This window comes from Oncorhynchus masou, chromosome 23, assembly GCF_036934945.1.
Source record: "Oncorhynchus masou masou isolate Uvic2021 chromosome 23, UVic_Omas_1.1, whole genome shotgun sequence".
In the NCBI taxonomy this organism is placed as follows: Eukaryota; Metazoa; Chordata; class Actinopteri; order Salmoniformes; family Salmonidae; genus Oncorhynchus; species Oncorhynchus masou.
Window position 1 is genome coordinate 58,195,488 of NC_088234.1, and position 23,618 is coordinate 58,219,105.

The 23,618-nt window shown below is 42.9% G+C and overlaps 1 protein-coding gene across 4 annotated transcripts in view; it reads right to left on the reverse strand.

Moving 5' to 3' along the window:
• The window catches only part of LOC135511110 (attractin-like protein 1), a 327,206-nt gene that overhangs the window by 42,390 nt on the left and 261,198 nt on the right, over positions 1–23,618 (reverse strand). For all 4 annotated transcript variants that reach the window (XM_064932650.1, XM_064932647.1, XM_064932648.1 and 1 more), the window contains one exon: positions 10,233–10,346. In XM_064932650.1, coding sequence (XP_064788722.1) covers positions 10,233–10,346 — 114 coding nt within the window. The remainder of the gene's footprint in view (positions 1–10,232; positions 10,347–23,618) is intronic.

Below are 23,618 nucleotides of genomic sequence, written 5' to 3' on the forward strand. Positions count from 1 at the left end.
AAGCGATAATATTGAAATGGAAGGAGTATCAGACCACTGCAAATCTACCAAGACCTGGCCGTCCCTCTAAACTTTCAGCTCATACAAGGAGAAGACTGATCAGAGATGCAGCCAAGAGGCCCATGATCACTCTGGATGAACTGCAGAGATCTACAGCTGAGGTGGGAGACTCTGTCCATAGGATAACAATCAGTCGTATATTGCACAAATCTGGCCTTTATGGAAGAGTGGCAAGAAGAAAGCCATTTCTTAAAGATATCCATAAAAAGTGTTGTTTAAAGTTTGCCACAAGCCACCTGGGAGACACACCAAACATGTGGAAGAAGGTGCTCTGGTCAGATGAAACCAAAATTGAACTTTTTGGCAACAATGCAAAATGTTATGTTTGGCGTAAAAGCAACACAGCTCATCACCCTGACCACACCATACCCATTGTCAAACATGGTGGTGGCAGCATCATGGTTTGGGCCTGCTTTTCTTCAGCAGGGACAGGGAAGATGGTTAAAATTGATGGGAAGATGGATGGAGCCAAATACAGGACCATTCTGGAAGAAAACCTGATGGAGTCTGCAAAAGACCTGAGACTGGGACGGAGATTTGTCTTCCAACAAGACAATGATCCAAAACATAAAGCAAAATCTACAATGGAATGGTTCAAAAATAAACATATCCAGGTGTTAGAATGGCCAAGTCAAAGTCCAGACCTGAATCCAATCGAGAATCTGTGGAAAGAACTGAAAACTGCTGTTCACAAATGCTCTCCATCCAACCTCACTGAGCTCGAGCTGTTTTGCAAGGAGGAATGGGAAGAAATGTCAGTCTCTCGATGTGCAAAACTGATAGAGATATACCCCAAGCGACTTACAGCTGTAATCGCAGCAAAAGGTGGCGCTACAAAGTATTAACTTAAGGGGGCTGAATAATTTTGCACGGCCAATTTTTCAGTTTTTGATTTGTTAAAAAAGTTTGAAATATCCAATAAATGTCGTTCCACTTCATGATTGTGTCCCACTTGTTGTTGATTCTTCACAAAAAAATACAGTTTTATATCTTTATGTTTGAAGCCTGAAATGTGGCAAAAGGTCGCAAACTTCAAGGGGGCCGAATACTTTCGCAAGGCACTGTAGACCTACCAGAGTGGCCTAACATCAAAAACAATGGAGGAAATGCATCCCATGGAAATAGCTGTTCTATCATTCAGCCTACAGTGGCAGCCAATGTGTGGTGTTCAACGTAGGCCTATATTCCATGAGACTTTTGAAAAAAACTGGCAGAGCTTGTCATTGACCAGTTTATCCACTTGTCCTTCAGACAAGGAGGTGACTGAAAATGTTGTGCTGTTTGATTCAAGAAACCACTTTACAAAATAAAATACATTATTAATCCTATAGCATTATTATAGAGAATCAGACAAATTTTGTTACCCTCTGCATATTGGCTACTTAGCTTATTCAAGCCTGTCTCAAAATACAACACTGCCCTATTAACAACAAAAAGAAGAAGCTATTTACCGGACTCGATTTTCAAAGATGCCTAGAAATGTACACATTGTGTGCTCTTGTAGGAAGCAATCTCCCCTCCCCTATTGCTGACTACAAATGATCTATAACTGGGCTAATAACTCACTAACTAGCAGAGGATATGAACAAAATGTGCACACATGGCTACACACAACTCTCGCTTTAATCTCAAAACAAGCACATCTACTAACAACCGATCATGCTGTAAACACAGTCCAGTTCAAAGTAAATGGCACAGATGCATATACTGTATGGCAATGATCTATTTGCATATAGGTCTACTGCAGCTCTGATTGTTTATGCCGCACAGGTCTGTGTACAGTACGGTCTGAGTAGTGCGTGTTCGATGCGTTCTGCCTACAACAAAATCTCTTGCCTAGTTTGTTTTGTTTCGGGTTGTTGCATTGAAAGTGGCTAATATTGAGTTGATTTGATGACAACTGCCACAGTAATGGGAAAAGTTGATTGTGTGAGGGAAAACTCTAGAACAGTGGCCACCAACCTTTTCTGAGTCAAGATCACTCTCTGAGTCAAAATGCAAGCCGAGATCTTCCGCTCAGATAGTAAGCCTATGCAACATTAACCAATTAAAAATAGTTATGTAGCAATGAGGATTGCGCAGCAGGCTATAGGACCAATATATTATCACTGCATATTGGCTTTCCTTGAATTGCCCTGACAATGAATTGTTGTTCGGGTCATGGCAGACAGCGTATAGGGCGTCGTGAAGGTGAGCGGTTTGCTAATGTCAACGTGGTGAACACAATTTGAGGTAAGCTATATGATCACACAGGTAATATAACCATTGTTGTATTACTTGTGAAGCACAGTTGAGAGAGCATACATTTAACATTTATTTTACTGGGCTGACTGTCTGCATCTGATGGTCTGTCTCATTGGAGGGAGAGAGCAGCAGACTGAAGGTCCGCCTCAACATCCCTCCGCTCTGCCTTTTCTCCACTGACACTGACAAAAAAGGGACACCGTCTTCCAGCTGATGGCTCATACACAAATTCATGTTGTTACTCCTACGAACAGAGAAAGTGAAACATTCCTGGATCATAAAAAAAGACCCAAGCTGCTAATAATAACAACAACTCAAGCCTACAGTATAAATATACTTCCCTACTCATTCATTACTGCTGCAGTGCTTGTAATCTGTAATCTGAGCCATCAGGTTGGCCAGTGTTAGACCTATAGTGCACTTGATTTGCTCTCTGGGTCTGATGGGAAGTTTGTACCTTCAGACACATGCAATGGTTCAAAATGGAAACAGTTCAGGGTCTCCATTGAAAAAACAGCAACAAAACAAGGCTTTACCGTTTTTTACAAGGCTTTATCGGCTTTTTTACAGAAATGTTTGGCGATCGACTAGGAATGTCTTGGAGAACAACCAGTCGGTTGGTGACCACTGTTCCACAAAGTCAAGTGAAATTCAATCTCGTGCTTTTCTCTGTGGGCTGATATTTCTGTGCGGCAGTCCAGGGGGAGATGTGCGGCAGACTCGGGGCTACTGCGAGCGAGAGCACATGCGCAGCTTAGACGAGACATTGGTCCTAACCCTGCCTGCACATCGTTATACCCTCCATATCTGTCATAACCCTGCCTGCACATCGTTATACCCTCCATACCTGTCATAACCCTGCCTGCACATCGTTATACCCTCCACACCTGTCATAACCCTGCCTGCACATCGTTATACCCTCCATATCTGTCATAACCCTGCCTGCACATCGTTATACCCTCCACACCTGTCATAACCCTGCCTGCACAGCGTTATACCCTCCACACCTGTCATAACCCTACCTGCAAGTCGTTATACCCTCCACACCTGTCATAACCCTACCTGCAAGTCGTTATACCCTCCACACCTGTCATAACCCTACCTGCAAGTCGTTATACCCTCCACACCTGTCATAACCCTACCTGCAAGTCATATACCCTCCACACCTGTCATAACCCTACCTGCACACACAGACCTAGACGTTCCACCTCTGTTGACACAACAGCAGCTAGCACACGCTAATGGACTGATTAATGCAATCAAACGATAACCTCTGCTCCACAGGACTATTGAGGTCCATCTGCTAGCAGCAAGTTCACTGTAGCCTGATTGTGTGTAATGACTGTAGAGGCAAAATGGTGATGAAGGTCTCTTCAAGAACAGATTCATTATGCATCAATGGTTGAACATGTCAGACCTACCCTGGATAAAATGGCACCGTGTGTCATTGACAGATACACAGACACACACAGCTACATTTAGCAGATGCTCGTATCCAAAGAAACTTACAGGAGCAATTAGGGTACTTACTCAAGGGCACAGACAGATTATTTACCAAGTCGGCTAGGGTATTCGAACCAGCGACCTTTCGGTTACTGTCCCAACGCTCTTAACCGCTAGGCAACCTGCCACTCACATATAACCAGTTTGGCAGTAATGTTGGCTGAAAAGTATGCAGCAATAATTTTGGCAATCAGTGGGTTAGGGTTCGGTGATACTAGGCATCCTGCAATGGAACATCAGAAAACCATTACCTTGTCTAGTGTCAATGTTAATCTGTCCAGACTCACTACTAAACAATGACAGAGCCCATTTTCCTCCTATCACAAAGACAGTGTCAATAACAGCAGAATGACTTGTACTTGTCCTCGTGCTAATAGGCGGTTCTATGAGACACTGTCAAAAATGCCCACATATTCAGTTTCACCACTCTCTTTACATCCCATAACCACGGATCAGGTACCCAGCCCATACATCTGGAACACAGCCCATACATCTGGAACACAGCCCATAGAAGTAGTAACCAGCCCACGCATCTGGAACACAGCACATACATCTGGTACCCAGCCCATACATCTGGTACCCAACCCAGGCCTGCGCTGCACTGGTTGTAAATCAGATATGTTCTGTCCTGTTCTCGCCTCAAACACAAAGCAAAGCACTATGAAAATGATGTATCCAATGTTACAGTCTTAATGTGACCGTTTGCTAGGTCAGTTGAATCTGAGACAGCCGGAGAGGAGACAGGCAAACCATTACCCTCCGGAGGAGGAGGAGTGAAGGAAGGGAGGGAATGGAGGGAGGGATCTGTGAGGAAAGGCAAAGGGTCGGCTCCACTGATCCTCTCAAAGCCTCTCCCTGGCTGACCTGTAGGTTACCTTTAGAGGAGCTTGTAAAGCAGGGTGAACAGGGTGCAGGTCTTCAGGGGGAGACTGAAGCTGTTATTTATGGATGTTTCATGCGAGCCCCCCTTCATGGTGTGTGGATCTGGGAGGAATTATAGAGTTTGAATTGCAGTACCGTGACTGGGAAATAAATAGCTGGATATTCAGACCCAAAACAAAACATAACGCAACATGGCAGGCTTACCACAGTTAGATGGAAGGCCTGTGTTTGCCCTTGTGAAACTGTATGGTTGACAAGTATCCACAAGGATGTGACCAGGTATAATTAAAAATACAAGATTGTGTCCATAACGGCCAAGAACAAGCTCCACATTTTTAGTTCTCACAGCATTTCGCACTTCAAATGAAGAAGCTCAACAGAGGAGCTTACAAAAAAAGAAGTTTAGCTGGGGACAAGCATCGTTTCTCAAACAAGTAAAAACTCTCCCACCTGCTGTTTCAGGAAATAAACAAACTGCTATGGTGACGGAGAAACAGTGTAGTAAGACAGGTTTCTACACTCATGGAAAGCAGAATACCATCCAGGAAGATCACTGCAGAATTTTCCCCATTTCCCACCAGTACACAGTGTTTGCTCAGCTGAGATTGATAGTTATGGACAAATGGGAAAGAGAGTCAGTTTACCCAGCTGAATCAGCAGGTGACTCCATCATAGCACTGAAATATGCTTGGGCCACCATTGTAATAGTCCAGGCTTTCTGTTCAACGCAAATAGAACATTAGGAGGAATGTGTTTGTTCTGACCGAGCTGCTATTGACAAAGGGTGAGAGTTAATAACACTGCAACATGTGCTAAGACTCAAGCTTTTGTCTTCCTTTCTAAACTTTAAACTTGGTTGAGAACAGAGGCACAGGTTACTGCAAAGTGAACCTATGTCCAATTAATAATTGACAATGATGGAAGGTGTGTGTTTGTGTGTGTTGTCATGTATTTCTACAAGTGTTGCTGAAGATGCAGGTTTATTTCATCTGTGTTCAGTCTCCCCTGCTCCCTCTTTGATGAAAGGCTTTGTGGGTGCTGATCTGTGTTCAGTCTCCCCTGCTCCCTCTCTGATGAAAGGCTTTGTGGGTGCTGATCTGTGTTCTCTCTCCCCTGCTCCCTCTCTGATGAAAGGCTTTGTGGGTGCTGATCTGTGTTCTCTCTCTCCTGCTCCCTCTCTGATGAAAGGCTTTGTGGGTGCTGATCTGTGTTCTCTCTCCCCTGCTCCCTCTCTGATGAAAGGCTTTGTGGGTGCTGATCTGTGTTCTCTCTCCCCTGCTCCCTCTCTGATGAAAGGCTTTGTGGGTGCTGATCTGTGTTCTCTCTCCCCTGCTCCCTCTCTGATGAAAGACTTTGTGGGTGCTGATCTGTGTTCTCTCTCCCCTGCTCCCTCTCTGATGAAAGGCTTTGTGGGTGCTGATCTATGTGTTCTCTCTCCCCTGCTCCCTCTCGGATGAAAGGCTTTGTGGGTGCTGATCTATGTGTTCTCTCTCCCCTGCTCCCTCTCTGATGAAAGGCTTTGTGGGTGCTGATCTATGTGTTCTCTCTCCCCTGCTCCCTCTTTGATGAAATGCTTTGTGGGTGCTGATCTGTGTTCTCTCTCCCCTGCTCCCTCTCTGATGAAAGGCTTTGTGGGTGCTGATCTATGTTCTCTCTCCCCTGCTCCCTCTTTGATGAAAAGATTTGTGGGTGCTGATCTGTGTTCAGTCTCCCCTGCTCCCTCTTTGATGAAAGGCTTTGTGGGTGCTGATCTGTGTTCAGTCTCCCCTGCTCCCTCTCTGATGAAAGGCTTTGTCGGTGCTGATCTGTGTTCAGTCTCCCCTGCTCCCTCTCTGATGAAATGCTTTGTGGGTGCTGATAAACCACACAGCCTTTTCCTCCCAGGTATTATAAATATTCTTTATCTCCTCACTGCTCCCCCCAGCGTATGAAATCCCCCAGATTGGAAAATAAATACAGCGCATTAAAACCTTCGATATGAAATTGATTAATTTCTCCCCCTTAAATAGCATTATAACACCCAGCGCCATATATCACTCTGGGACGGAAGGAGAGGTGCGTCCGGGAGTCTTACAGATGCTCGTTGCTGTCGGCTCATCGGCTTTACGACGTTACGCGGATGTTGTATAGATGTGATTGATGCTGATGAGTTACCTCTTGTTTTATACTGTGGCCCGGTTATTTTGAGGCACAGTATAAAACAAGAGAGGAGGGGGAACTGGTGTGTGATTTACCTTCTAGGCGGGTAGTTCACTCTGTGGTTATTATAGACTCAAGATTGGGGTATTTTGCCCTTACATTGTGTCGTTCAACTCTTGACTCAGGTCGTGTGGTGTGCTTCTAACAGGCCTGTTTTACAGAGAGCCCTCAGGTCACTGATGAATAACGGCTTCAGACATCCTTTATCAATGGCAGGGGAGGGTAGGGGACAAATGACTGGAGCCCAGGACCTATTTCACTCCCATTTGGCCTTAGGCTCACTGGCGTATCACACACACCTGTAAGGGGTCATAAGCTTAGGAGGCTCCCAACCCCATGAAATTAGCTTTAAAACAGCAACATTTTCTCTCAGCCTCATGGTAAAATGTGTAGAATAGCAGGAACTTAGCTCAGGGATTCTTGAAAGTCGGAGATTGTCTGGCAGGGAAACTATTTTGATAGTTCGAAAAAATTTATTGTTGCATTATTTGAGCTTAAAATGTACATTTAGCGGAATTTTCTGTGGCAAATATTGTTTTTGGGAATTATTTTAATCCTTTAAATATTATTCATTTCCATGTTGGCTCTATGCCTGGAAATGCCCTTGTCCGGAGCAAAGGATCCCAACTCCAAAATCTCCAAAAACGTTTTTAAAATCCTAAAAACTTGTAGTAAAGGATATTAACTTGAGATAACCCTCTGTGACTTTAAATAATATTTCTCTCAAAGCTGTGAGTCCTGAAAGATGTGTCCAGAGATTTAGTCAACTGTCAGTTTAGTCTAAAATCCTAAACAGGGTCAGCTATACCATAATGCCCCATTATTCATGTCCTCATTACATGTAGTCCAACAAGGTCACTGATGGTCTGGAAAGTTCCCTACTTTCAATTTAAACAAACAATATCGGAATCATCATGTCATAACCATAAACTATTAACATCTGCCTGATAGATTACTATAGACATACTATAGGCCAAGGCAAAATACCCACACAAGACGTTTGATTTGGTCTTTTAATGACATGCCATATAACCTAACCCTACTCTTTCATAGTGTGTACTTTGGATAGCTTGTCTTCCATCGACCACTCTGATGACAATAACTTATGTTTGTGCGGTTTTCATTGAAAACTCATCTGATTTTAAACTAATAAATCCAGATTATCTTACATCTGCTAGCAATATGTGCCTCCAATGACATTCGTCTTGTTGATCTTATCCAGATGCAGGTTTTGTAATGAAATGTTATATTTCTCCGGGTAAATAACAGACTGTCACTTGTTTGCCTGACTTTTACCAGATGTCAATAATTGCAGCTGTTTTTTTGAAGATTCTCATAAAAGAGAATGTCTTTAAAACGTTGTGTTTGAAGAGAACATCAGAAAGACTTAAGTTCATCTCGCTTGTTCCGAAGAGAATAATTCCCCTCCAACCAACTCTCTACGAGGGGCTGGGTGTGGGATGGAATCCACGAAACTCACCGTCTCACAAGAGTTGTGTGAGACATTACTCACCTCAGAAGAGTTTTTGAGGATCCTTGAGAGTGAAATACACTTTAGCAGCACCTAGAAGCTGTGTGAAAAACGTCATCTCCATTTAGCGCACGTTAGCTAACTGCTCCATTGAGAAAGGGCTTTAAGTCACTGCGTTATCCATCTGTTCAGATGACAGGTAAGGCAAAATGGGCCAACCTCCTCATGGTATGTCCATTAAATAGAAATGTAACACTGCTTTAGATAAATTACACTAACCATTCCAATCATTCTTCATTTAGTGTGTGTGCCCTTCCTGCAGCCCAGTCTCTATTTTTGGGGAATTTAATCAAATTCCACCACTTTCCATACAATTCAAATGTAATAAGCTTATCAAAATGCGGACTAAACCTTTGAAATTCCCTCCTGCACACCTTTTCCTAATGGATTTGGCCAAAATACACCTGTACATAAAACACAGGTCTAGAACTTGCTGTTACACAATAACTGTCCAAATTAGGTATGAAATCCTATGATGAATACATTCATTCATCAGCAAGTATGACAGTTGAAACAATTGTATTATTTAATATACAATTATGCTAAATAGTCCATGTGGAGCAACACCAGATGTTACTTAATTAACCTTTATGTGAAGATACCGTTCCATTTCATTGTTTCTCACCTTCAGGAGCTCAAAATGTGAGAAACATGAAAATAACAAGAAAATCTATTCTGAGTTGGACGACGATAAATGCAGTAGCGTTAGCTGGGGGGAAAATCACTATTCTAAGGGGTTAATGCTAACATAGGGTATGTGCCCATGCAGTATAATAGCACCATCTACTATTGGGGTGAGTCTATTCCTGGAGTTAAGAGAGCCTCCCGGGTGGTGCAGTGGTGTAGGACACTGCATAGCAGTGCTAGCTGTGCCACCAGAGACTCTAGGTTCGCGCCCAGGCAGCCAACCGTGATCGTGAGGTCCATGGGACGAGGCACAATTGGCCTAGCACCGTCCGGGTTAGGGAGGGCTTGGCCGGTAGGGATATCCTTGTCTCATCACGCACCACACATTGGTGCAGCTGGCTTCCGGGTTGGAGGCGCGCTGTGTTTCGGAGGACGCATGGCTTTCGACCTTCTTCTTTCCTGAGCCCCCATATTAATAACAGAAATTATGCATTCAGAGCATAAGTTGTCTCCCGAAACTCACGATCAATTTCACTAAAGCCAGATGTGGACTGGCCGGCAGGCAGCAACTGTTAGAGATCTGTAGTGGAGCCAGTAAATCTTTTCTGAAACAGAGACCTGGAGAACACACACAACCCCTGAGGTAGATTATCAGATCATACCCAATACCCATAGAGGGAGATAGTAAACACAATTCAGAAAGTCATATATTGGAGGCAAACTAGTAATACCCTTTTCATACTACTGACACTAGCCGAGCCAAGATAAGCCAAGCTGTACTGCGTTGGCCTGGCTATACATCCACTGTAGCTGCTGGAACTGTGCTGGAAAGGAGCCTGTGAAAAGACCTAACCCATGGACCAATAGGGAATACAGCAAGACAAGGAATTGCTTTTCAGAATGTCCAGATTTCATAACAAACCAGCCTTTACTGGTAAGGCCACGCTAAACTCTGGACATATTCTTTGTTGTGTGATTTCCAACAATGCCTTCAGTACTTGTTTGAGTTGGCCACATATGTTTTGCATTTCAAGTTGTGAAAAATACCTGCTTTTTCACACCCACGCTGCAGTGTCTACACACAACATTGAATGCTGTGGGCGATCTCGGTATCAAGCCTGGATTCCAGGGTGTCACCATCGTCATGGAAAACAATATGCTAATGAACTGCATTTAAGGTACACACCTCCACCAGGCCCTGCAGCAGCTCTTCCTGTTCCTGGTCGACACCTACATCCAGCGCCACAGCAATCGAGGCAAAGGGACGGCTGGCCATCTGCTGTCGCTCCCGCATGAGCTGCTGTAGACGGGAATAAGGAGTGAGGGAGAGAGAAGGGAGCAGAAGAGACAAACAGTAGGAGGGGTGGGGGAGAAAGAGGCAGAGGGGAAGAGAGGAGGGAGGAAAACTTAATAATGAGGAAGTGGCAGATGAACAAAGCCTCTGAGTCAGACGCTGAGCGGCTCTTTATCGGCGTGTGCTCCAAACACCCCGAAGAAAACAAATACAAACGGAGACAGGGTGGGAACAATAGTGTCGACAGGCAGGGCCTGGCTGGATAGGGACCACACAGACACACAGTACAGATAAGAGCTGGTACACACACCTCTCTCTCTCATGTATATGACTGTACACCCACACACTCAAGCACACAAACAAAGATACACACAAAGACACACACAGACAGACACGTAAAACACGGACGTACACCCACGCAGAAAAACGTATTCACTTTCCCAAGCTTTTTCCGCTTCAATAAAGTTAGTTAGTTATTGGGCTTTTGTTGCTAGTGTTCTTGTTTTAGCTTGGGGGTAAGCACCTGTTCTATGCAAATCAGAGCAGTTATGCATAACGTTAGGCATACATCGTCAATGTGTTCCTCAGTGTTTCAGTAGAAAGTCTTGCTTGAGACATACCGTATTGGACAGAGGTAATAGGCTATTAGGGTTGGGCGGTATGCAGATTCTTTTATACCGTTCCTGTACCCCCAGGGTATACGGAATTACCGGCAGTACACACAAGGTGTGTGATTTCTTTCCAAACATAAACAATCCCCCTCCACAAAAAACTAATTTAGGCTGCAGGGATCTTGATTCAGAAGGAGAATGATTGTCTCTGTGGCAACCAAGAAGCTTGATCTTGCAAGCTAGCCACTTAGCTAGCAAGTTATCAAACCAAATGCATAGCCACAGCGCTGAGCTGGAGATCATTTCCTTCCTCCCCTCGAGCTGTAGAGCGCCCCAAACGATATTGATGACAGTATTGAAAATCATACCGTCCGTATTTCAAAACATGTTTGATTATGTGTGTGTGAGAGAGTTAGGCCACATGGAGGAGACTACTGGGTCATTTGCATCATCAGGCTGAACCCTAGTCTACGCTTAAACCTACTGAGGGATGACGATGTTTTGGCAATGTGAAGATAGAGGTTCCGGACTCTAGACTAGAGAACTGACTATGTGAGGTGTGGCAGTGGGGAGGGTGAAGGTTATCGCTGTGTCTTGCATTGTATGTATGGATTTGGGAATTAACCTGAAAGAAGGTTGAAGGGTTTAGGTAGGCTGTCTGGGAGGTATGTGTATTCGTAGACAGACAACGTATTGAGTTTCTTAAACAGAGGGGCAGATGAAGCCAAGTAGTTAGAAGTGGTGGCTAGTCTTGCAAATGTCTTCTGTGTAATGAGTAACTTGTGTAGGTAGGAAGCATATTATGTACTGACCGAGACAAAATTGCAGTTAGTGAGATATGGGTAAATTAAGCTGTAGTATAGTGTTAAGAAGCAAGCCTAATGAACAAAACAGACTTCACCACTTTGCTGCAAACAAAGTGAATATGATCTTTCCTGGACAAGTTTTCATCAACGAGAACCTCTAGTGACTGAAGTCTGCTTCATTTCAATCTCACGAATTGAGATTCTGGCTCTTATCATTTTGGCAATATTTTGAATTCTTACCAATAAATACAATGAAGTTGGATTTTTTTTTACATTTAAAGATAATTTGTTTATCTGAAACCATTCAGAAAACTTGACCATGCGCGAGTTGGTTTCATTGATTTGTGAATCGAAATTCTTGTGTGATAAAATCAAGTCGTATCATCACTGTAGAAGACACAGCAGCTAGGTCATTGATATAGATTAGGAATAACAAAGGTCTAAAGATCGAACCCTGTGGAACCCCACAGGATATCATGGCCCTGGTAGATGCACAACCATTTCCATATACAAATTGTTCTCTATCATAAACATCATTATATATCCATTTATATGTATAATCATGAAAACCGTAATAATGCAATTTTGCGAATAATATTTAATGATCAACTGTGTAGAACACTTTGGATAAATCTAAAAAGATACTAAGAGCGTATTCATTGTTGTTCAGGGATGTAAAGATTTCATCCACAAGTTGTAATATCTGCCATATCTTTGGAGTAGTTTTTACGAAAACCATATTGGTACACATATAGAATACAGTGTTGGTTTTAAAAGTTTAAACATTCTTTTATACTCCAGTTTCTCTAAGATTTTAGAAAAACATGGTAGTACAGATATTGGGAGATTATTTGTAAAAGATCTTGGATCCCCAGATTTAGAGGGGGAAAATTTTGACATTTTAAAAATATTTTGGAATAATACCAGTTTTCATTGATTTGGTGAAGATATATGTTAGAGGCTCAATAATCGAGGACGACACCGATTTCACAAGAGAGGCACAAATCTCATGATTTGCTGCTGAATTAAGTTACCAATTACCTCCATCACCCCTTAAACAGTATATCAGGTGGATCAAACGGAGGCAAAAAGGAATTTCCCTTAATGTAATCCAAGGGCTTTCCATACATTTTTCAGATTTTCTTTGAAAGAGAGGATCCCACATTCACAAAAACATTATTAAATTCACACGAGATAACATCAGGATCACTATCGGTCATATTTCGGTCATGTAGATTGAGATGGGATAGCTGTAGAATATTTTTTCTTATTCAACAGATGATGACTTTCCAAGTTGACTTTATATTGTTTAAATGATTCATGTAGATGGGTAAATTTGTTCTTGTAATTTTTGTAATTGGCAGAATTCAGGGGGGTGTAAGACCAGTTATAAACCAAGGTTTCCAGAACCCACCTGGTGCTCTCTTACTAAGTAGGTCTGACTAATGGGAAGCAATGGTAAAATACAGAATTGAAGGATGTGAGAAAAGTCTGGTAAGCAGACTCCACATCGAGATGATTATAAAATGTTTCCAATTAAATATCATCAACCAACATCTTAAAAGCACTCAGAATTACTTTAGTTAAATATTCTACATTTAATGTTACTATCCATTCCCACCTGTTCATTTCCAGCTCCCACCGAGAAGTGGAATATTGGTAAGTGGTCAGAAATGTCAGTATAAAGTATACCTGTTTTAGTGTACAAATATTATCAATAAGGATGGCAGAGGAACTGGTCACGCTTGTGGGCTTGTAGATTAGGAGATACAGATAGCTAGAAAGTATTTAAAAAGTCAGATGTTCTACTGTGGTGAACAACATTATAAGGAGACATTGTTGTCAATTCAGGTAACCATGTTTCTGAAATGGCAATTCATGTTTTTAGAAAGAGTGCAAACGTTCCAATGAAAGGTAGAGAAAAAGCTTGTCCTGGAATAAGATAAACATTTTAACAACCTGTATAGTAGTCTAACATTCTAATAGTCACATGATAGACTAATCTCTGGTAAAGTCCACGAAAGTTGAATCTGGATCAACATACACTCAGTGGATCGCTCCTACAGACAGTGATTCACGTGGCTGTGGATTGCTGTTGTTCAACTCCAATCAGCTAAAAACAAGAAGAAGCAGCTCCAGTGAGCATGCAATCACCAACGCTGGACAACGTAGGTTTGGAAAAACATTGCCTGGTCCAACAAATACCGGTTCCTGTTGCATCATGCTGATGGCAGAGTCAGCATTTGGAGAAAGCAGCATGAGTCCATGGCCCTATTCTGTCTAGTGTCAACGGTACAGGCTGGTGTAATGGTGTGGGGAATGTTTTCCTGCACACGTTAGGTCCCTTGATACCAACTGAGCAACGTATTCAGGCCCCAAAGAATTCAGGCTGTTCTGGCGGCAAAGGGGGTTAAACCCAGTGGTAAATGGGTGTTCCAAATAAACTGCGTCTATATATCGTCAGCTTTGTTAATATCAAATGGATTAAAGAGCAGGTTATTAGGGTTGACATCCTGTCCACATAAGAGAGATTAGAAACACAGTGGGAATCAACTAGAGAGTGGAGGGAAACATAGAAATGCATGCCTCATGTCCGATACAACCATACATTTGTGTCAGTCTCATCAATAGGGGTGCACTTCTGAAGGAATGCACCTTGACAATGACTTCAGAGGTTCATGACATTTAGAGCAATGTGTGTTTTTGGTCATGTGCTTAGGTGAAACACATGACCAAAAACAAAGTTCAATAAATATGTAGGTGTGTGTTAAATCAAATGAATCCATGTGATAGACCAGCGGACTACAGCCGAGTCACCTGCCGTAGGCCTACGAGGGGGGTGGGGTGAACAACCAGCTGGTCGTACTTCAGGTATGTGAAGTTGCCTCTCCTTCGTTCTTCAATGGCAGCAGTTCCTTTTGAGGCGTACCTTTTCAGAGAAGTCTGGATTGATGAAGAACTTAGTTACCCTCAGGCACTTGGCTCTCTCCTCCAATCTCCTCCTTGTCTTTGTACCTGGGCAGTCTCCCCAGTATAGATGATGGCCGTCCATCATGCCATTGCTGTGCGCCCTCTCCATCTCCAGTTTAGGGAGATCTGCCAGGAGTATCCTTGCCTTGATTTCTGTGTAATGGCAGGTTTCAGTTTTAACGTCTTTGATTCAAATTGATAAAATGTTGTTTCGCCTGGATTAATTTCCCAGGTAATTTCCTTTGGAAAAGAGTTTGTCTAGTGTTGTTTGGAATTTAGCAAAATCATCTAAGAGGAATATGAATGCAGCCAGGCTGGTGACATTCGTGTCCTTCAGCACATCCACCTCTGACTGTGTAAAATCCATACTGTGTTCAAAGTCCATTACATCCCGAACAAGATCATCAACCCTTTTGTTGGTAGAATCTATAAAAAGAGTTGCAGTAAGGATTTAAAGTTATTTTCTTGTAGATCAATTAGATCAGTGGTCACCAACCTTTTCTGAGTCAAGATCACTCTCAGACAAAATGCAAGGAGAGATCTTCTGCTCAGATTTTTTTTACATGAATTAAAAAAACGTAAGCCTATGCAAAAATAACCTATTAAAAATAGTTCTGTAGCAATGAGGTTTGTGCAGTAAGCTATAGGCCCAATACATTATCACCGCATATTGGCTTTCCTTGAATTGTACATTGACCCAGGAGCATCGCAAGTCATAATGAAAGTAATGTAATTTATGTCCCCCGAATGCCTCTGTCGACCCGAGAGCTATTGTATACAGTAATCATGTGTCTATGAACCAGAGTAATACTGTTAGCACTGAGGTGGTGTGCCCTAGTAGGAAGTCTGCTGTGTGCAGCTCACACCGCACTATCAACTCAAACATACATATCAGTCATGTCTACTTCTGATAAGCCTCCCAGTAAAACTATCAAAACTATCAAGCATTTGGGGCGGCAGATAGCCTAGTGGTTAGAGAGTTGGTCCAGTAAACAAAGGGTTGCTGGATTGAATCCCCGAGCTGACAAGGTAAAAATCTGTCATTATGACCCTGAACAAGGCAGTTGACCCTCTATTCCCTGGTACGCCATCATTGTAAATAAGAATTTGTTCTTAACAGACGTGCCTAGTTAAATAAAGTTGTTTTTTTAATCCCAGAAAAGTGCTAAAAATAGCCCACATGAAACATATGTAGCCTAAGAAACAAGGTTCATGAAATGTATAACTTGCTAGTAACAGATGACATTCATATACTGACAATCTCTGAAACTCACTTAGACAATACCTTTGATGATATAGTGGAAGCATCTACAGAAAAGACAAATGCCAAAAGGGGTTGTGTTGCTGTTCCCAGTAAAAAGGACACACCTACTCATTCAAGGGTTTTTCCTTATTTTTACTATTTTCTACATTGCACAATAATAGTGAAGACATCAACACTATGAAATAACACATATGGATTCATGTAGTACACAAAATATTGTTAAACAAATCAAAATATATTTTATATTTGGGATTCTTCAAATTAGCCAGCCTTTGCCTTGATGACAGCTTTGCACACTCTTGGCATTCTCTCAACCAGCTTCATGAGGTAGTCACCTGGAATGTATTTCAATTAACAGGTGTGCCTTGTTAAAATGTAATTTGTGGAATTTCTTTCCTTCTTAATACGTTTGAGCCAATCAGTTGTGTTGTGACAAGGTAGGGGTGGTATACAGAAGATAGCCCTATTTGGTAAAAGTCCAAATTATGGCAAGAACAGCTAAGAGAAACGACACTCCATCATGACTTTCAGACATGAAGGTCAGTCAATCCGGAAAATGTCAATACCTTTGAATATTCTGCAAGTGCAGTCGCAAAAACAATCAAGTACTTTGATAAAACTGGCTCTCATGAGGACTGCCACAGGAAAGGAAGACCCAGAGTTACCTCTGCTGTGGAGGATAAGTTCGTTAGAATTAACTGCACCTCAGATAGCAGTCCAAATAAATGCTTCACAGAGTTCAAGTAACAGACACATCTCAACATCAACTGCTCAAAGGAGACTGCGTGAATCAGGCCTTCATGGTCGAATTGCTGCAAAGAAACCACTACTAAAGCACACCAATAATAAGAAAAGACTTGTGTGGGCAAAGAAACACAAGCAATGGACATTGGACCGCTGAAAATCTGAGATTTGAGATGTTTGGTTCCAACTGCCATGTCCTTGTGAGACGCAGAGTAGGTGAACCGATAATCTGCGCATGTGTGGTTCCCATCGTGAAGCATGGAGGAGGAGGTGTGATGGTGTGGGGATGCTTTGCTGGTGACACTGTCAGTGACTTATTTAAATCCAAGGCACACTTAACCAGCATGGCTACCACAGCATTCTGCAGTGATACGCCATCCCATCTAGTTGACGCTTAGTGGGAATATCATTTGTTTTTCAACAGGACAATGACCCAAAACACACCTCCAGACTGTGTAAGGGCTATTTGAGAGTGGTGAAGTGCTGCATCAGATGACCTGGCATTCACAATCCACCAACCTCAACCCAATTGAGATGATTTGGGATGGGTTGGACTGCAGAGTGAAGGAAAAGTAGCCAACAAGTGCTCAGCATATGTGGGAACTACTTCAAGACTGTTGAAAAAGCATTCCTCATGAAGCTGGTTGAGAGAATGCCAAGAGTGTGCAAAGCAAATAGATTCATCAAGGCAAATAGATTTTGACAGTGTTTAACACAGTTTTGGTTACTACATGATTCCATATGTGCTATGTCATAGTGTTGATGTCTTCACTATTATTTTACAACGTAGAAAATAGTAAAAATAAAGAAAAACCCTGTAATGAGTGTGTCTAAACTTTTGACTGGTACTGTATATTCAAAGCCACATTCCAGTAAACCCACACCCCACATCCCCAAAATAAGCACAGCCAGTGAATTGGAAAACACACACAAGAAACACAACTGGATCACACACCAGTATGATAAACAGAGAGAAAGCAGAGGACTTGTTCCCTGTATGGATACTGGGTGCACTTACACTATATGAGATTACCAACTCACAAGCTAGTGTTGTGGAAACGGGCAGAATGCGTGACCTTGTGAACATCTGTATATATATGGGGCGGAGGGGCGGCCTAGTGGTTAAGAACGTTGTACTAGTAAACGGAAGGTTGAAAGTTCAAACCCCCGAGCTGACAAGGTACAAATCTGTCGTTCTGTCATTGAAAATAAGAATTTGTTCTTAACTGACTTGCCTAGTTAAATAAAGGTACAATTAAATATAGACCTAGGCTATATACAAATTATGTTGCAATGAATAGAGAATAGAATTGAACAAGATGGTCCACTTTCCTACTAGCAACTCACAAGCTGGTGTTGTGGAAACAGGCAGAATGTGTGGCCTTGTGAACATCTGTATATAGACCAAGCCTATAGGCTTTATATAAATTATACAAATGCTGTTGCAATGATTTTCAAAAGGAATCCCTCTTGTATGTGACTTCGATCTTAACAATGCTGTCTTAACCAGAGGTGCATACTTCTTCACAATGGCATATCTGTGTCAGCTAGTACAATGGTACTATGTGTGTATAATGTGTTGATGTGGGCTGGAGTCTGTTTGTATAACCAGTCAATTAGACATTGCCCAAAGAGTAAGAGTAATGTTTGCATGTTAACCCTGGATCCTGACATGTGGTGGGTGGCTGTGAGCTACAGTAACTACAACAGAGTCCATGTCTGACATGTACTCTGCATTCCCAGTCAACGCTACCTACCTATGAACCAGTGGACAGCATAAGTGTCAGTGCAGGCATGAATGACCAGAATACTACACCTGTAACTCATGGGTTATGGCATGTTGCTAAGTGTAACATGTCTTTCTGCTTGCCTGCCTGGAACGCTAACCTGTCCTGATGTGTCAGACTGTGTCTGTTAGCATGGCTGCTAGCTCGATGTCGATCACAGCACTGAGCACTGTGGTTAAAGGGAGCAGAGCGGTGTGTCTCTGTGTGTTAGCGTTAGCTCTTATACTATCCCTTCCGCAGGGTTGGTGTGAGGGACGGTGAGCTGGTCAAGGTGAGCTGGGTCGGGGAGGTAGAGGCTTGATTAATCGGTCTGGACACTCAGAGAGGCGATCATAAACAGGAAGGCGGAGGGGCTGGGGGGAGGGAGGTGAGACCAGTAGATACTGTGCCCTGTTAGAGCCCTGTTAGATGTGTATTTTATCTCCCCTGACAAGTCCTTCACAAGGCAAGAAGGACAAGCCATTCAACTACCTGTAAACGACCCATAAAATGCCTAATTAATTTCAGAATGATGTAAACAACGACAGGCAGACATGAGACGGAAAGGGAGGTGAGGGGCAGAGACACTTTGAACCAATGAGGTCAAACCTATTTTTCATCTGTGCACAAAAAAATAACAAACATCGTTAAAGTACCTTCAAGATGACATTTTGACGGCTGTATTGCAGGCTGGCAACGGCCCTCCAAGTGGTGATCACTGATTTAAATGGATTAAAATGGCAGCTGTCCAAAGCAAGAGTAGCTTAGGTGAACTAAATTCACACTTTGACACTCTCTAAACCTCTATGGGCTAGAACCCGCACCTTCAGCGGAGCACTGAGCGGCAAAGTTCAATAGGACACATAAATAAATACAAACACGCATCAAAACAACATCATCCGTGCTTTGGCTTGAGGAGTTGACCCGTTTTCAGAACATGAAAAATAGAATATGAAAAAAGTAATGATTTGGGGGCATAGCGAGTCATTGACAGGAGGTTGGCTTTTTGTCCAGCAAACCACTAATGTTCAGCGTGTATGTTTTAACAAACACAACACTCTAATGTAGTGAAACGCCAAGCTCCTTGAGAAGACATTCCTTATGCTATATTTCTACAGTGAGAGCCAGAAGACGATGGACCTGTGGTCCTGCCCACCTGCATCCGAACTGGATTATTTCATCAATGATAGACTCCTCTGGGCTTATGCTGATTAATGTCGTAGTCAGTGATCAGAGAAGAACTGCAAACAAGACCTGTCCAACTCTTAATGAGACTCCCTGTGTTCATCAATACAGCCCTAATGAAGAAGAACGTGACATTTGGGTTGAGAACTATAATACCAACATCTAACGTCTGATTGAATCTTATCATCTGAGTTCTGAGTGTTCAAACTGAAGTTTTACACATCCACTAACAGACATTATTGTAGCTCTGAGTAGGATCATCCGATTCTCTAATAGAGGTGTGCTAGAATTGAACAAGATGGTCCGCTTTCCTACTACCAACCCACTAACTCACAAGCTAGTGTTGTGGAAACAGGCAGAATGCGTGGCCTTGTGAACATCTGTATATAGACCAAGCCTATAGGCTTTATATAAATTATACAAATGCTGTTGCAATGATTTTCAAAAGGAATCCCTCTTGTATGTGACTTCGATCTTAACAATGCTGTCTTAACCAGAGGTGCATACTTCTTCACAATGGCATATCTGTGTCAGGTAGTACAATGGTACTATGTGTGTATAATGTGTTGATGTGGGCTGGAGTCTGTTTGTATAACCAGTCAATTAGACATTGCCCAAAGAGTAAGAGTAATGTTTGCATGTTAACCCTCGATCCTGACATGTGGTGGGTGGCTGTGAGCTACAGTAACTACAACAGAGTCCATGTCTGACATGTACTCTGCATTCCCAGTCAACGCTACCTACCTATGAACCAGTGGACAGCATAAGTGTCCGTGCAGGCATGAATGACCAGAATACTACACCTGTAACTCATGGGTTATGGCATGTTGCTAAGTGTAACATGTCTTTCTGAGGTGTGCTAGAATGGAACAAGACACTCTGCTTTCCTACTACCAACCCACTGTAACAGCAGATCTAGGGAAGTCTCTGTCATGACTTTGTCCAAGTGCACACGCCTCAGTATGTTGCCCTTGACGACCGTCAGGAGGCAACACGTTGGGCATTGTTGAAGCTCTACACTGATGCAGACGCGACTGATATCCTTTCAATTATTCATTCATTATCTTCTTATTAAACACCCGTCCTCTGGCTGACGCTAGGCTTGGGATGGAGGAGTGATAGGATAGGCAGAGGTTATTGGCATTAAATATTTAAAACAGGCTATCTACTGGAGTGAATGAGAGGGGTCCCCTGAGATGAGCTGTGATTAGACAACAATACGGCGCTATTACACAGGACCCATTGAGTCACAAACACCACGACAGCCCTCCCTGCATCCCACATCGCCTCTGTATGCCACTGGGCATAATACGCAGAGGTGATAACAAACATCATTTCCTCCGTATTTCCAAAGTTTCCCGGCAACATTTGTCTACATGTTGAAAGAGGCTGAGAAATCGCATCTGTGCAAACAAGGGCAAAGATGTACCTGAGAGATGAAACAGTCAACTGAATGTTCTTAGAAGAGTCACTTTGGGCAAACAAATGGGTTTCAACTTTTTAAAAGTGGCTTTTGGATAAAGGTTTTAAAATGAAAAGCTAACTGACTGAGAAGTGGAACAGTCTATATAACCATAATAGCCAATCAACAGTAGCAGTGACAGTGTGTTGAACTATTGAAAAATGGTTTAATCCTAAAACAGAATTTAGATGAATAATGCACAGCAGGAAATGTAACTTGTGTATTCAATATTTAAAAGGACTTCTAACGTTTACCCTAACTAAAAATGTATTAACACCGAGAAAAATGTCCATTAAATATAATGCACAGAATAATTCACATTTCCCATTGCTGCAGGATTCATTTTCTGCAGTGAGAAATCTGTAAGTGTAAGAAGCAGGTTCCACAGGGCAGCTGCTACACCATAAGGAGCAGGTTCCACAGGGCAGCTGCTACACCATAAGGAGCAGGTTCCACAGGGCAGCTGCTACACCATAAGGAGCAGGTTCCACAGGGCAGCTGCTACACCATAAGGTGCAGGTTCCACAGGGCAGCAGCTACACCATAAGGAGCAGGTTCCACAGGGCAGCAGCTATACCATAAGGAGCAGGTTCCACAGGGCAGCAGCTATACCATAAGGAGCAGGTTCCACAGGACAGCAGCTATACCATAAGGAGCAGGTTCCACAGGGCAGCAGCTATACCATAAGGAGCAGGTTCCACAGGGCAGCAGCTATACCATAAGGAGCAGGTTCCACAGGGCAGCAGCTATACCATAAGGAGCAGGTTCCACAGGGCAGCAGCTATACCATAAGGAGCAGGTTCCACAGGGCAGCAGCTATACCATAAGGAGCAGGTTCCACAGGGCAGCAGCTATACCATAAGGAGCAGGTTCCACAGGGCAGCAGCTATACCATAAGGAGCAGGTTCCACAGGGCAGCAGCTATACCATAAGGAGCAGGTTCCACAGGGCAGCAGCTATACCATAAGGAGCAGGTTCCACAGGGCAGCAGCTATACCATAAGGAGCAGGTTCCACAGGGCAGCAGCTACACCATAAGGAGCAGGTTCCACAGGGCAGCAGCTACACCATAAAGAGCAGGTTCCACAGGGCAGCAGCTACACCATAAGGAGCAGGTTCCACAGGGCAGCAGCTATACCATAAGGAGCAGGTTCCACAGGGCAGCAGCTATACCATAAGGAGCAGGTTCCACAGGGCAGCAGCTACACCATAAGTGAGAAACCTCTAGTAGTCAGCTACAGCAAGTGCATATGCCTCAGTATGTTGCACTTGGGCAAAGTCATTAAAGAGACAACTAACCACAGTCAAGTCAACACATATACCCTCACTCCCAGAAGAAGAGAAGATGAGAGAGGTAGAAGGAAGATGAGAGAGGTAGAGAGAAGATGAGAGAGGTAGAGAGAAGATGAGAGAGGTAGAGAGAAGATGAGAGAGGTAGAGAGAAGATGAGAGAGGTAGAGAGAAGATGAGAGAGGTAGAGAGAAGATGAGAGAGGTAGAGAGAAGATGAGAGAGGTAGAAGGAAGATGAGAGAGGTAGAGAGAAGATGAGAGAGGTAGAGAGAAGATGAGAGAGGTAGAGAGAAGATGAGAGAGGTAGAGAGAAGATGAGAGAGGTAGAGAGAAGATGAGAGAGGTAGAGAGAAGATGAGAGGTAGAGAGAAGATGAGAGAGGTAGAGAGAAGATGAGAGAGGTAGAGAGAAGATGAGAGGGGTAGAGAGAAGATGAGAGAGGTAGAAGGAAGATGAGAGGGGTAGAGAGAAGATGAGAGAGGTAGAGAGAAGATGAGAGAGGTAGAGAGAAGATGAGAAGGGGAGAAAGAAAAATAATTAGGGTTAAGAGAGCGGCAGAGGAAGAGAGAGGTTGTTAAAGAGAAAGAGATTAAAGAGAGAAAGAGAGGTTGTTAGAGACCATGCCAAATAAATCCTCCTTCATTGTGTGTAGTAATGTGTGTGAGACAGAGATACATTATTGTGTTGTGTTTAATTCTGTTGAACTGGACAGCCTACACTGTGATCGATCCATTCCCATTTAGTAATGGTCTGCTAATTGGAGAAAATCCTTTTCCTGCCGAAGTCCTGTCACATACCTATATCAGCTATAAACAAAATACGGTATGAAGATGTAGATGTAGATGTAAAAGGGATATTAAGAGAGGTCAAAAGAAGATGAGAGAGAAGATGACAGATAGAGAGAAGATGAGAGAGGTAGAAAGAAGATGAGAGAGAAGATGACAGATAAAGAGAAGATGAGAGAGAATATGAGAGAGGTAGAGAGAAGATGAGAGGTAGAGAGAAGATGAGAGAGAATATGAGAGAGGTAGAGAGAAGATGAGAGGTAGAGAGAAGATGAGAGTGCATATGAGAGAGGTAGAGAGAAGATGAGGTTGAGAGAAGACAGGTTGAGAGAACATGAGAGGTAGAGAGAAGATGAGAAGATGAGAGAGGTAGAGAGAAGATGAGAGAGGTAGAG